Source organism: Hordeum vulgare, chromosome 2H (assembly GCF_904849725.1).
Source record: "Hordeum vulgare subsp. vulgare chromosome 2H, MorexV3_pseudomolecules_assembly, whole genome shotgun sequence".
In the NCBI taxonomy this organism is placed as follows: domain Eukaryota; kingdom Viridiplantae; phylum Streptophyta; class Magnoliopsida; order Poales; family Poaceae; genus Hordeum; species Hordeum vulgare.
The window spans coordinates 16849771-16862910 of record NC_058519.1 but is presented as its reverse complement, the minus strand read 5'-3'; the positions used below and the strand labels follow the sequence as shown (position 1 = coordinate 16862910).

At 44.7% G+C, this 13140-nt stretch overlaps 1 protein-coding gene across 1 annotated transcript; it reads right to left on the bottom strand.

The window, feature by feature from the left end:
* Positions 1-6529: 6529 nt before the first annotated feature.
* LOC123424484 (GDT1-like protein 2, chloroplastic) lies at positions 6530-11216 on the bottom strand. The gene is made up of 11 exons (XM_045108103.1): positions 11094-11216; positions 10733-11003; positions 9932-10088; positions 9655-9838; positions 8927-8974; positions 8309-8405; positions 7995-8155; positions 7463-7528; positions 7286-7336; positions 7095-7199; positions 6530-6880 (listed from the first exon to the last, which is right to left on the bottom strand). The coding sequence occupies exons 2-11, from the start codon at positions 10932-10934 to the stop codon at positions 6815-6817; spliced, it is 1137 nt and encodes a 378-aa protein (XP_044964038.1). The 5' UTR covers positions 10935-11003; positions 11094-11216; the 3' UTR covers positions 6530-6814.
* Positions 11217-13140: the final 1924 nt, after the last annotated feature.

Genomic DNA, 13140 nt, shown 5'->3' with positions numbered 1-13140 from the left:
TTGAATAAATAATGCAAAACTATTTTTTATTTTCATAATTAATAATTTTGACTATCCAAAAACTGGATGCAGTTCCTGTACAAAACTGACAATCTCTCTCGAAGTAGCAGGGTTTCGAACGAGAACTCATCTTTTACAAAGGGATTTCATTTTTTTGAACTTATTTGAACTCCATACTTTTTGTGTGTTCAAAATGCACCATTCAAAGGCACATCACAAATTTTGAACAATTTCTGACTTCAATTGGTATATTTCGTGCATTTACTTATTTATTTTTGAGCTAGTTGACCCTGAAATTGAAAAGCACTACAAATGAACTCTGAAAATGTTGAAAGTTGGCATGCTATCATCATTTCACCCACATAGCATGTGTTAAAAAGTTGAGAGGGCTACGACAAAAACTGGATGCAGTTCGTGTACAAAACGGACAATCTCTCTCGAAGTAGCAGGGTTTCGAACGAGAACTTATCTCTTACAAAGGGATTTCATTTTTGAAAACTTATTTGAACTCCATACTTTTTGTGTGTTCAAAATGCAACATTCAAAGGCACATCACAAAATTTCAACAATTTCCGACTTCAATTGGTATATTTCGTGCATTAACTTATTTTTTTGAGCTAGTTGACCCTGAAATTGAAAAGCACTACAAATGAACTCTGAAAATGTTGAAAGTTGGCATGCTTTCATCATTTCACCCACATAGCATGTGTTAAAAAGTTGAGAAGGCTACGACAAAAACTGGATGCAGTTCCTGTACAAAACTGACAATCTCTCTCGAAGTAGCGGGGTTTCGAACAAGAACTCATCTCTTACAAAGGGATTTCATTTTTTTGAACTTATTTGAACTCCATACTTTTTGTGTGTTCAAAATGCACCATTCAAAGGCACATCACAAAATTTCAACAATTTCTGACTTCAATTGGTATATTTCGTGCATTTACTTATTTTTTTTGAGCTAGTTGACCCCCACAACAAAAGTGGTTTCGCCGCACGCCACGTGGTTCCGCTGCACGCCACGTGGGACTAATGGTCTTTCATTTTTAAATGATTGTTTTAATCAAAAACAGATCTGTTACAAAAGGGATTTCATTTTTTGAACTTATTTGAACTGAAGACTTTTTGTATATATATGTGGTCGAAATGCATGATATCATGAAGTTAGAAAGGGCTAAACCATTCAAAAGTAGCAAATGAAGTTAGAAAGGGCTAAACCATTCAAATTTGGAAACTATAATGGCACAAACAGAAACTAGACATATATAAATTGGTCCAAGAAGTACATGATACTAGTCCAAACAATACATAATAATAGCTACCATAGATATATATACAAGTGTTCGACGTTAAGAACACTACTCGTCTGAATCATCTGAATCAGAATGTCCACATTCCTCGAGGTGACGCTGGCCATAGTTGACGACTCGAATCTTGCGGTACAACTCGTATGAAACGTATGCATCTTTTGCTGCATACTCAATGTTGATATCATCAAGTGGGGCCTTCTCCCAAAGTCTGTGCTGAGACTTTGGGAAACTGGTCTTCTTATCACCATGTGACTCGTCGATCAAGGCAACTGCCATATGAGCCATCGAAGTCCTGTCATGTCGAAGCCTGAATATCGTTTGGAGATCAACGAGGCAACCAACTGGTATCTCAATACCGAAGTTGTGCCTCATCTTCAGCTTGTCGTTCCTTATGTCAACGGAAGCAAAAGTGATGCCGCTGCGAAGGAACTCCATGAGTTCTGGACAATGCTTGTCACTCCTGCAACAGAAACAAATTAAAATGGAACAAATGTTACATACTGCTGCAATAAGGAAACATGTTTCACTACAACTAAAGAGAAACTTATCTTTAGGATTCAAATAGAACATATGCAATGGAACCTAGAGAGATCACTATAGCTATCCAATGGAACCTAGAGAGATCACTAGCTATATGCAATTTTCATGACTATGACATATCATATTGCTATCCAATGGAGCCTAGAGAGATCACTAGCTATATTCAATTTTCATAACCTTGGATCAAAGAACACCGCATAAAATTGTATCACTACAACTATGATTTCAATGGAACATATTGAACCAATCAAATTTTTCAGATTATGGAACACTATTCCAATCAGATTGTGTTTCCTTCAACTAATCAAAATTGTTTCACTACAACTATTTGAAGGGAACCAACTATGATTCCAATGGAACATATTAAACACTAGTTGATTCTAATACGATTTTTCAGATTATGGAACACTATTCCAATGAGATTGTGCTCCCCTTCAACTAATCAAAATTGTTTCACTACAACTATTTGAAGGGAACCAACTATGATTCCAATGGAACATATTAAACACTAGTTGATTCTAATACGATTTTTCAGATTATGGAACACTATTCCAATTAGATTGTGCTCCCCTTCAACTAATCAAAATTGTTTCACTACAACTATTTGAAGGGAACCAACTATGATTCCAATGGAACATATTAAACACTAGTTGATTCTAATACGATTTTTCAGATTATGGAACACTATTCCAATTAGATTGTGCTCCCCTTCAACTAATCAAAATTGTTTCACTACAACTATTTGAAGGGAACCAACTATGATTGAAACAAATAAACTTACAATGTCATTATCTTGGATCAAAGAAAGCCTGAAAACTTACCTCGCCCATTGGAAGATCAAGACATGGCGTTGGAAGCATAGCTGGATGACGGCAACACCGCGTTGATCGGCACCTCGTTGCTCAGGTTCGTGTACACGACATCGAGCATCGTCGTGCCATGTGCGAGCACCTTACGAAAGCTAGTTGGCATGGTGGAAGAAGAGAAGGGAAGAAGAAGAACAGAGGAGAAGAACAGAGAGGGCGACGCGAGAGAGAAGAAGAACAGAGAAATGACGACTGTATGCTTCGGTTCGTGCTTTTCATCGCCCGAAACGACCCGGGATGCAAACCGTTTGGGCCTTTAGTCCCGGGTTGAGCCACCAACCGGGACTAAAGAGGTATACCAAACGGTTGCCACCACTACGGCATGCCATGTGTTAGGCCTTTAGTCCCGGGTTGAGCCACCAACCGGGACTAAAGAGGTATACCAAACGGTTGCCACCACTACGGCATGCCATGTGTTAGGCCTTTAGTCCCGGGTTGAGCCACCAACCGGGACTAAAGAGGTATACCAACGGTCGCCATCACTACGGCAGGCCACGTGTTAGTCCTTTAGTCCCGGGTTGAGCCACCAACCGGGACTAAAGGGGGATACGAACGGTTGCCACCACCACTGCCCGCCGCGTAGTCCTTTAGTCCAGGTTTGGGACACGAACCGGGACTAAAGGCTCCTTACAGGCCGGGGCTAAAGCCTCGAGGGAGGCATTGAGAATTGGGACGACGTGGCCGGGCCTTTAGTCCCGACCCAGAGGCAGGCCGGGACTAAATGGTCCAGCCCAAAGGCCCGTTTTCCACTAGTGTGTCGTTCGATCTTCACACTTCCGAGCGCACTAGTGATGACGGGGCAGGAAAGTGCAGGGAACATTTGATCAGCATGCAGCAGCGTAGAGTAGATTGGTTGGGATTGGGACCGTGTGATCAAATCATGAGCGGCTGTCGATCTGATCGAATCGAAATCATGCAGCCGCTGGCGGGAACCAGCTAGCGCATGTGGCAGGTAGTTGTATTACCTTGATCCCTTTGGGTCACCCAACAACTCACTGAAAGGCATCACACTTTCTGATGGTTTCAGGTTGTGTTGGATCTTGGCAGCGAGATCGGCGCGGCGTCGGTGGTGGTAGATCGGCCGCGCATGTAAGCAGCACTGACAACTTTGTCAGTATCGGTTTCTAGATTGTCAGTATCGGTTTCTAGACTAATAATTATGGACTTTCGTCTTAAAATAAGTGTCTCAAGATTAGTACGGATGAAGTATGTAGGTAGGAGGAGGATGTGTGAAATCTGGGCGTGTGCAGGGGAGGGACAACCGACGACGATGACTCGTATCTTGTCCCTACCCACGTACGCCAGGTTGATCACCCTTCTCTTTGTTTCCAAGGGCACTCAGAGCATCTCTACCAAACCTTGTATAAAGCCGTGATCCGCAAAATAACCGTCAAAATACGGGTTGACGCGGAAAATGCTGCCCGACCCCGCAAATGCATCCGATCCGTAAGTATTTTTGAGGGACGCGGCAAAATCACATCTCCAACCCATGAAAATGTAGGTTTCCGTCTCGCCCCTACGGTTCCCCGTATCCTAGGAAAGCGGTTGGCGGGAGGGACATTTCAGCCCGCACCCTTTCCCCACCCCCTTCCGCCATTGGTTTCGCCCGTCCGCCGCCGGTGATTCCGGCCAAATCTACGGGCGAAATCGCGCCGCGGGGATGCCCCTACCCTCTTCCACCAAGTCGTTGCACCGGCTCCCCTGATTCGCCGATCCACCGTCGGAGAGTCACCGCCAGAGAGCCACCGCCCCCGAGCAGCTGGTGAGTTTGTACTTGTGCTTGTGCCAAGCGGTATGCATAGTTGGTTAACGCGACGCGCATATTTGTGAATTTAGATGGAATTGAGCCCGTGCGAGAAGTTTTTGCTCGACGATCGTCCGATCCGTACGACTCGGATGTTGGGACGCTGCTTGTCAACTATCACCAGCACACGTTGATGATGGCCTTTGCTGTGAAGGAGCACGAAGACGGGAATCGAAAGATGCAGCGAAGATCGACCGTCGGACGTCTTTGCATTCCCCGAAATCGCCATCTCGGGAACGAGATGCTAATGCAAGACTACTTCACGGACAATCCAACATATCCACCGCATCTCTTCCGGAGAAAGTATCGATAGCGCCGATCCCTCTTTGTGAAAATTGTTCAAGCTTGCGAGGCTAATTCTCGGTATTTTACTCAAAGAAGAAATGTCGCGGGCTTGAAGGGATTTAGTGCATATCAAAATATATCGGCAGCTATGCGGGTAATTGCATAAGGCATTCCGGCTGACTATGCCGATGAGTACCTTCGCATTGATGAAGATACTACAATTGAGTCAGTGCGTAGGTTTGCCAAAGTGATCATCCGTGTCTTTGGTCCTGAATATCTTCGGGCACCCAACGAGGAAGACACAAAAAAATTGATGGCATCTAATGATAGAAGAGGTATTGGATTGGCATGCTAGGAAGCATAGACTGTATGCATTGGACTTGAAAAAATTGCCCAAAGGCATGACAAGGTATGTATTGTGGCAAGTCTCGTGATGCAACAATTGTGCTAGAGGCTGTAGCATCTGAGGTTGTATGGATTTGGCATCGCTTTTTTGGTATGCTGGATACTCTCAATAATATCAATGTGTTGCAACGGTCTCATTTGTTTGCTAGTGGTGATGCTCCTTCTTGCAACTACACTATCAATGGGCATGAATACACAAAGAGATACTATCTTGCAGATGGTATATACCCTCCTTGATGCACATTTGTCAAGAGCATCAAAGACCCCAAAATCAGAAAACAACGTGAATTCGCAAGGGCACAAGAGGCAGCTCGAAAAGACATTGAAAGAACATTCGGGGGTCCTGCTCGTTTTTGAGACAAGCGATCCTTGAAAAACATCATGACATGTTGTGTTATTCTTCACAATATGATTATCGAAGATGAGAGGGACATGAACTTGGAGTTCTTCTACGATAATGTGGGTAGCCGTGTCCAACCAGTTAGAGACTCTAACCGCATTAGAGCTTTTTTCCAGACCTACAAGGAGATTGAAAATACAAACACCCAGTTTCAGCTTTAGGAGGATCTCATTAAGCATCATTGTCAAAGGGCTGGGCAGTAACACATTCCATTTTTTCATTCATTTTCATTTAATTCATGTGTGATTTTTATTTGGGATATGTTTTGAATTGAATTATTTAGTTTGCTTCGGTAATTTGAATAATTATTGTAATTTGAATGATTGCGAACTATGTTTTATTGTTTCAATTTGATCTCATTTGTCAGAATCATTGTCAAATTCACCTATTGGGGTTTTTTATTTGTGGATCGACGCGGCGGCATCCGAACAGACCACGTAACCGTCCCGTAAAAAAGCATCTTCTACATCATATTGTGGTCACTCAAGTTACCGAGTTCCTTTCCCCCTACGATGACCAGAGATGAGAAAGATGCAGTAAGATGCTCGGAGGAATTTTGGTTCCTTTAAAACTAGTATTCCCTCCGTCCAGAATTACTTATAGTAAAACTAAATACATCTAGAACTAAATCACGTCTAGATAACTTCATTCCTACAACAAGTAATTCGGGACGGAGGGAGTACCTTTTCATCTAGGGCCGAACCAAATGTCACAAATGTCAAGAGAGAAATATGGTCAGAAAAATGAAAGGTAAAAAAGTTTACGCGCGCAATGCTTACGTCCTTACAATAGCAAGCAGGAATGAAGAAGTGCAATCAAATTCAATAACTATATAGGTGAAAAAAATCCAACTCTCATCTATAACAAGAACAAGAACGGCCTCTCTTTATTGCAAGTTTACTGCGAGTTTACAGGCACAGGTCTCTCGAGCATACAAAGGACGACAGCTTATGGACAGTTCTATTGAGGTAAGTGTTTAGTGTCCAACACAGCAAATAGGAATCCAGACACCCTAAGACACATGCATCGCTCATCAAACATGACTCAAATTATACACATCGAGATCTTCCGAAGGGTATATGAACGCCTAGTTACATACAGTAAAATTTTGCACAACTAAAAAAACATTAGAGTGGGGTCTGCCCTCCCTCAAACTTTAGGATGGACTACCACACTGCACAGCAGAAAACTTACGGATTCTTCAGATATATCAGAACACGCCGAAAAGCGTCGCGGCGGCAAATAACAGAAACAGTACTCCTCCCAGCAGGCCAACCTGGTGAGAAACGCATTTTCTTGTTAGTCATACGAACTGCCAAAGCTCTCAAAATGATTAAATCGAAACAGGAAGCAGCCAGAACTGTCCATGAAGTTCTAGCCGTCATGATTAAATCAAAACAGGAAGCCGCTAGAACTAGCGATACACTCTTTGGAGTTGTGTGCAATTTACGCTCGTGGAAGATTGAGCACATGCATTATAGTTATCATACCAGCTTCTCGGATAGGTAGTTGGCTAGGAATGCTCCCCCGATGATCGCAAGCAAGGTTGCAATCAGGTGTCCAGCTATGGCCCCACTAGCAACGCCCCAGGGAGACTGCAAAAGTAAGAGTCTGGTTTATGCTTATGCAAAAGCTAAACCAAATCAACAATCAAGTGATGTTACTACGTATTCAAGCAGACCTGTGCGGCACCCAAAGCAATTGTAGCCAGCATAGAGCGATCCCCCCACTCCTGCATGTACACAAAGTTTGGCAAGCGATAAACCACTTGTTAATGAATTGACAATATTTGGGCATCAAGTTTCTATGCCAATGATTGTTTGACGGATAATGTTTATGAACATCAGAAGCAACTTACCGCAAAGAAAACAAGACTGAACGATTTCCAGAGAATCGCAAGAGGACTTGTGAGTTTCAGTGAAGCCTGAAGAGTAAAACAACCACCAGTAAGCAAACGATGGCAGGGAACTTCCATTAGCTTCACGTTTGACTCGAACACAACTCGATAGATGCCCAAAAGCATCACGTTCTGAAGATACAAATGTTTGCTTGGACAATGCACGCAGCTAGAGGCTGTGACTTGAAGTAAAGCAAAACATTATGCTACATCCTTTTGAAAATAGGTGATGTTTTAGAGAATGTGTAGACAAAGTCAAACCTCTTTAAATTTGCTTTGCAATGCATAATAAATATTTTAAGATGGGCATGTGAAAATAGTATCATAAGAGTTGTCATGGAAAACATTTTCACAATACTACAATGTTGCAATGTTTCACTAACTTATTCGTATGAAAAGTAACGGGCAAAGTTGGATATTGGGGAGCAAGATCATGTCCAAAACGTCAAAATAAAAATCTCTTGAAATAGTAAAAATATCTGGAAAGCACAACCTTTTCCTTAACAAGCTCCTCAGCTTCAGCCAGTTCACCAGATTCAGAGTTTTTTTCAAGATTCCCATTTACTTTATCTGGAAGTGCCCATGCATCTTTAATTGATTTGAAACCGAAAAATGCAAGTAGCGCAACCGCTGCATATTCTCCTATGGGCAGTGCTGCAGAAAAAACATGTTTGCACACATGTCTTAGCGCAAAGAATAACAAATATGTGTTACAAAGTACTTTATAGACAGTAACAGAGGAAGCACTGAAAATTTAATTTAAAGCACAAACTAATTGACCTAGTTAAGGTCTGCAGCTTTACTAACTTGTTTGAAATTGTGCTGGTACAGACTGAAAGATCCGTCCAATCACGACACTCACGATAGTCATCAGGGAAAGAGCAGCCATTGACCCAAGTAAAACCTGCTCATAGCATGCACACGACAGTATCATTAATTCACCATTAAAATAGTTAGCTAAGGAACTACATATTTCTCTACAAACAACAAAACTGAAGGCAATTCTATCATCAGCAGGTGACAAATATGTATCACTATCATTGATATCTTGAACTCTAGCTACAAAAACAGTCTTTCTGCTCTTGGGTACAACATATGTATTATGTTTACAAGCGGTTGTTCTCTGCTCAACTTTCCAACAGTCTTTCTGCTCTCGGGTACAACATATGTCTTATGTTTACAAGGGGTTGTTCTCTGCTCAACTTTCCACACAACATGTAAGAGCACTGAGCATTAGGCTCCTCAACAGAATCCAGTTAAAGGTTATATCTGTCTTTCGCATACACAAAATGACATAATAAATTAAATACACTATTCTCTCAATGAAGATGAGACCAGCAGGAAAGAAAAAACCAGGTAAGAGCAGAATTGGAATAACTAGGCAATACTGTAGGCAGATATAAAATGTCAAGGTCCACAACATACCAATGCCTTTTGATACTGCATCGCGAGTAGTGCAGCAATGAAAAATGTCTGCAATAACAAAAAGGGTCAGCCTGGTCAATTTTTTCTTGGTTTACTTGAATGTGTTACAAATATCAAATAAGCATCAAAATAAAGCATAGGATGTTGGCTGAAGAGAGGTCCAAATGCAGAGAACATTTTACATGAACATATAGCTACAACTGATGGTCTAAATTACATCACAATAATTCACAGTCAATGCAATATAACCCCAATCTTACAGAACCGGCAATCATGTTCTCTAATTCTCAAAATAGCATAATCCCACAATCAGCATTGTAGATGAAGCTTAATTCTGCTATGGCTACATTTCAGACAATACATTACACGCCAATGGCTCATCATGTATCAATCACTCTACAGAGGGGTTGGCAACATCCAAATAAGGTCAATTCTGAACTTTAGTGATGGAGTGTGAGAATTAATAAAACCTCTAGAAGGGGTTGACAACAACAGTGTAGGTGAAACCTAGACTTCTGAATGAAACAAAACTTCAGTTTGTTTAGTGAAATCAGTAACTCCAATTGTGTCGTGAAGATCTTCCTTACACCACAAGGTTACTGAAGCACAAAGTTGTCTTTTTAGAAAAAGTGAAAACCCCTAACTAAAGGAGGATAAGGGACAGGCCAAAATCAATGTACGCATAAGGAATAAGAAGAGAAAAGGGTGAACTGAAATGGTTTATATACCTTATCCCCAATCTCGGATACAAAAATCAGTGTAAATGCTGCCGTGAAACCTGACTTTGCTAGTGCAGCTACAACTGCAGATGGCTGTCCTTTAAAGAAAACGATAAAAGCAGATGCCAGGGCGCACAGAAGTAGCACGGCAGCAACAGCTTGCATGTAACGAGATCCCGAAACTGGTTTTGCTCTGCCACGCATTGTCAATGATATGAGCTCAGTGCTATATGGATCAGGACAGGAGCAAAGCTGGATGAAAACCAGTTGAGGGGCGAGAACTCACGGTTCATTTGAACTTTTGGTACCAGAACTATCCAACTGTTCCCTACGGCCACCTGCTTCATCTCCTTCATAGTTCCCAGCTCCAAGGTCTATGTTAGATGTTTGCACTCTAACATCATACCTTATTGGCTTCAACCATGACAACAACCTACATCCTACTGTTAAAATGAAAACATGTAACTAAAGATATGTTTGCCTCACCAAAGCTGAACAAGAGACCTAATATATTGAAAAGGTATTTATTCTGGCAGAATGCAATAAAGGCGCTTTTAGGTGGTGTTCCACCAGACTCCTTCGCCATGAAAATATTGAATGCAAGTGCATGGCATTTAGAAGTTGGTGTGCATCTGGGTAAGTGCGCCCATCATACGGATACGATGCTTCCCAAAAACATGGGTAGGGTGGCAGATGATGTGAAATCCCCAAAGATGTGGAGTGGGCATGAGAGAGCACGAACTGAGACGAAAGTAATACATTCCTGGCCTCCTTGGTGTTGCTACGACCGCAACTGAAATTATACATATTTCTAGTGCATTCCGCCGCGTACATTAAGGATAATGTCGACGCACAATGCGACATATTTTGTTTGGGCATTTCAGCGAGCATGTCAAGGGCAGCAGCAACCAGTGATGTAGGTAGGTACTGAATGAATCAGCTATGGGCAGGTACGTACAGGGTAAACTAGGATCAACCTTGATGAGCAACTAAAACAGAGCTATGGATGGATGGATGGATGAGATTAGGATACGGTCAGCAGGCGGAGCAAAGCAGCAGTGCAAGTGAGCCAGCGATCCTTCCTTACCAAGGCAGGAGGAGAGAGCCCCAGCCCCCACGCCGGTAGCCCGGTAGTGCGGAGGAGGGCGGGAGCCGCGTGGGCGTGGCCCCGTCGAGGGGAGCCCGGGCGCGTGCTGGGCGGCCGCGCAGGCGAGGCGGGCGGCGCTCCTCCGGCGCTGCGAGACGCGCGGGGGAGCCGCCGGCGCCGGGAGGAGGAGGCCGGATGCCATGCGCGGAGGTTCGGGATAGGGTTGGCAGGCAGTCAGTCAGTCAGCTGTCCGTATCGCCTGAGGCGCAGCCTGTCAGCGTGCAGAGAGAAGTGAGTGAGAGAGAGCATGGTCCCCGTAGCAGAAAAGTGAAGGAGATGGAAGAAGGGAGGGAGCGTGGACCTGGCGCGCGGTGGTGCGGTGCGGACGCCGGCCGCCGCTGCCGGCCGGAGGTGGTCACGCCCTCCGCCGAGCCACTCGGTGGTGCACTGTGGAAGCCACCCGTTTGGCGGATCTGGAAGCCCTGCTCCATCCTCCATGAGACGACCATGAGCCCATGACCACCATTGTCAGCTCACTGGGGCCACATGTGAGTAATGTTTGGAACTCTAAGTTTTTGACGCCCTTAGTTCCTAAATATAAGTACTTTTGAAGATTTCATTATAGCATCTCCAAGAGCATACCCATATTTGCTTTCAATACCTAAAAACTGTTTTTCTGGATACTGGGGGTAAAAAACCAGCTCCAAGAGCATACTCAAAACTGGTCCCCACACAATTTTTTTTGGGTCACTACCCAAAATTTAGTTCAGAATTGGCATATTTGGGTCTTTGGGGCAAATACCCATCCGACCCAAAATCAGTGCGGGAGTAGCCAACTGCCCGAATGGAAACTTCCGCCGCCGCCGCCTCCACGACCCCGCCGCCGCCGCCGCCCCCTCCGGCCATCGGCGCTCCATCCACGACGTCCCCGACCCCTCCCTGACCCCCGCCTCCCTCCTCCGGCCACCAGCGAGCACAGACGCCGCCGCATCGAGACGCCCGTCCGCCGCATCGAGGCCCCGCCGCCCGGCGCGGGGCGGCCGATTCTCTGCGCCGGCGACTCTCCCTCCGCCTCCCTAACCTCCAGCACGCCTCCTGGACCTCCGCCCCGCCTCCAAGACCTCCACCCCGCCTCGACCGGCAACGACGAGCTCACACGGCGCCAAGCTCGTGCGGTAGCCGACGACCTCACCGCGGCGGCAGGAGGAGCGGCGTGCGGCCGCGTCCGCTTGCCCAAAGTCCTCACCGCCCCCCTCCCCACGTCCCCGACAGCCGCCGTGTCCTCGACGCCCTCGCCGGCGCAAATGACGCCGCCGCCCGCAAGGTGTTCGACGGTTTGCTTGCAAGGTAATTTCTTCGTTTTTCTATTTTTTTTCCTTTTTTATTTTTTGTTTCAAATATCTATAGAAATGTTTTGGTAGTTGGCTATTTAGATTTTGATGTGCTATCTATTTTTCTAGATGGTTCGGTTTGAGGATGAATTGAGCAATGTTTCATCATCGGAGGAAGAAGAAGAGTGGGATGAAGACGAGGAGCTAGCTCTGCTCATGATGATGGACATGGAGCAAAACAAACGACCCAGGCATGGAGGCTCTCGTGTCGGCGTGAGGTGCTTCGTAGGCGAAGGCAAGAAGGCCATGAACGCATTATGTTGGACTAATTTGGACTTCCAGGTAGACCCCAGGTATTTCCTGAGCGTTACTTTCGCCGGCGGTTTCGGATGAGCACGGACTTGTTCCAGTATATTTGCGGGGTAATTTGTCAACATGACAACTACTTCGTGCAAAGAAGGAGTTGCACGGGCTTGTTGGGTCATAGCACATTGCAGAAGGTGACCGCAGCTATACGGATTATGGCTTATGGAATACCTGCTGATTTGGTAGATGATCATCTTGCAATGGCCGAGAGCACGGCCATCTTCTGCTTGAGGCGGTTTGCAAAAGTAATTATCAAGTGCTTTGGCCAACAATACTTGAGAGCACCCAATGCTCAAGACGCGGAGAGGCTTTTAGCGTTGAATGCTCAAAGAGGGTTTCGAGGGATGCTTGGCTCGGTTGATTGCATGCACTGGAGGTGGAAGAATTGTCCAGCGGCATGGCATGGGCAATTTACCGGACATGTCAAGGATCCAACCATCATACTTGAGGCTGTTGCAGATGAGGAGACATGGTTTTGGCATGCCTATTTTGGTTTGCCCGGATCACTAAATGACATCAATGTGCTCAACAGATCTCCACTGTTTGCAAGCTTGGCCAATGGAGAAGCGCCAGAGATTGAGTATGAGTTGAATGGACACAAGTACACGAAGGGATATTATCTTGCAGATGGGATTTATCCACAGTGGGCAACATTTGTCAAGCCCATTCATAACCCTCAAGGTAAGAAACAATCTCGTTTTCATAGTGCTC

Excerpts from the sequence above, each read along its gene's own strand:
- LOC123424484 (XM_045108103.1), bottom strand. The coding sequence starts at position 10,934 with ATGGCATCCGGCCTCCTCCTCCCGGCGCCGGCGGCTCCCCCGCGCGTC. Across the intron at positions 8,975-9,654 it reads TATCCGAGATTGGGGATAAG|ACATTTTTCATTGCTGCACT; the intron begins GTATATAAACCA and ends TTGTTATTGCAG. Across the intron at positions 7,337-7,462 it reads TCAGTCTTGTTTTCTTTGCG|GAGTGGGGGGATCGCTCTAT; the intron begins GTAAGTTGCTTC and ends GTGTACATGCAG.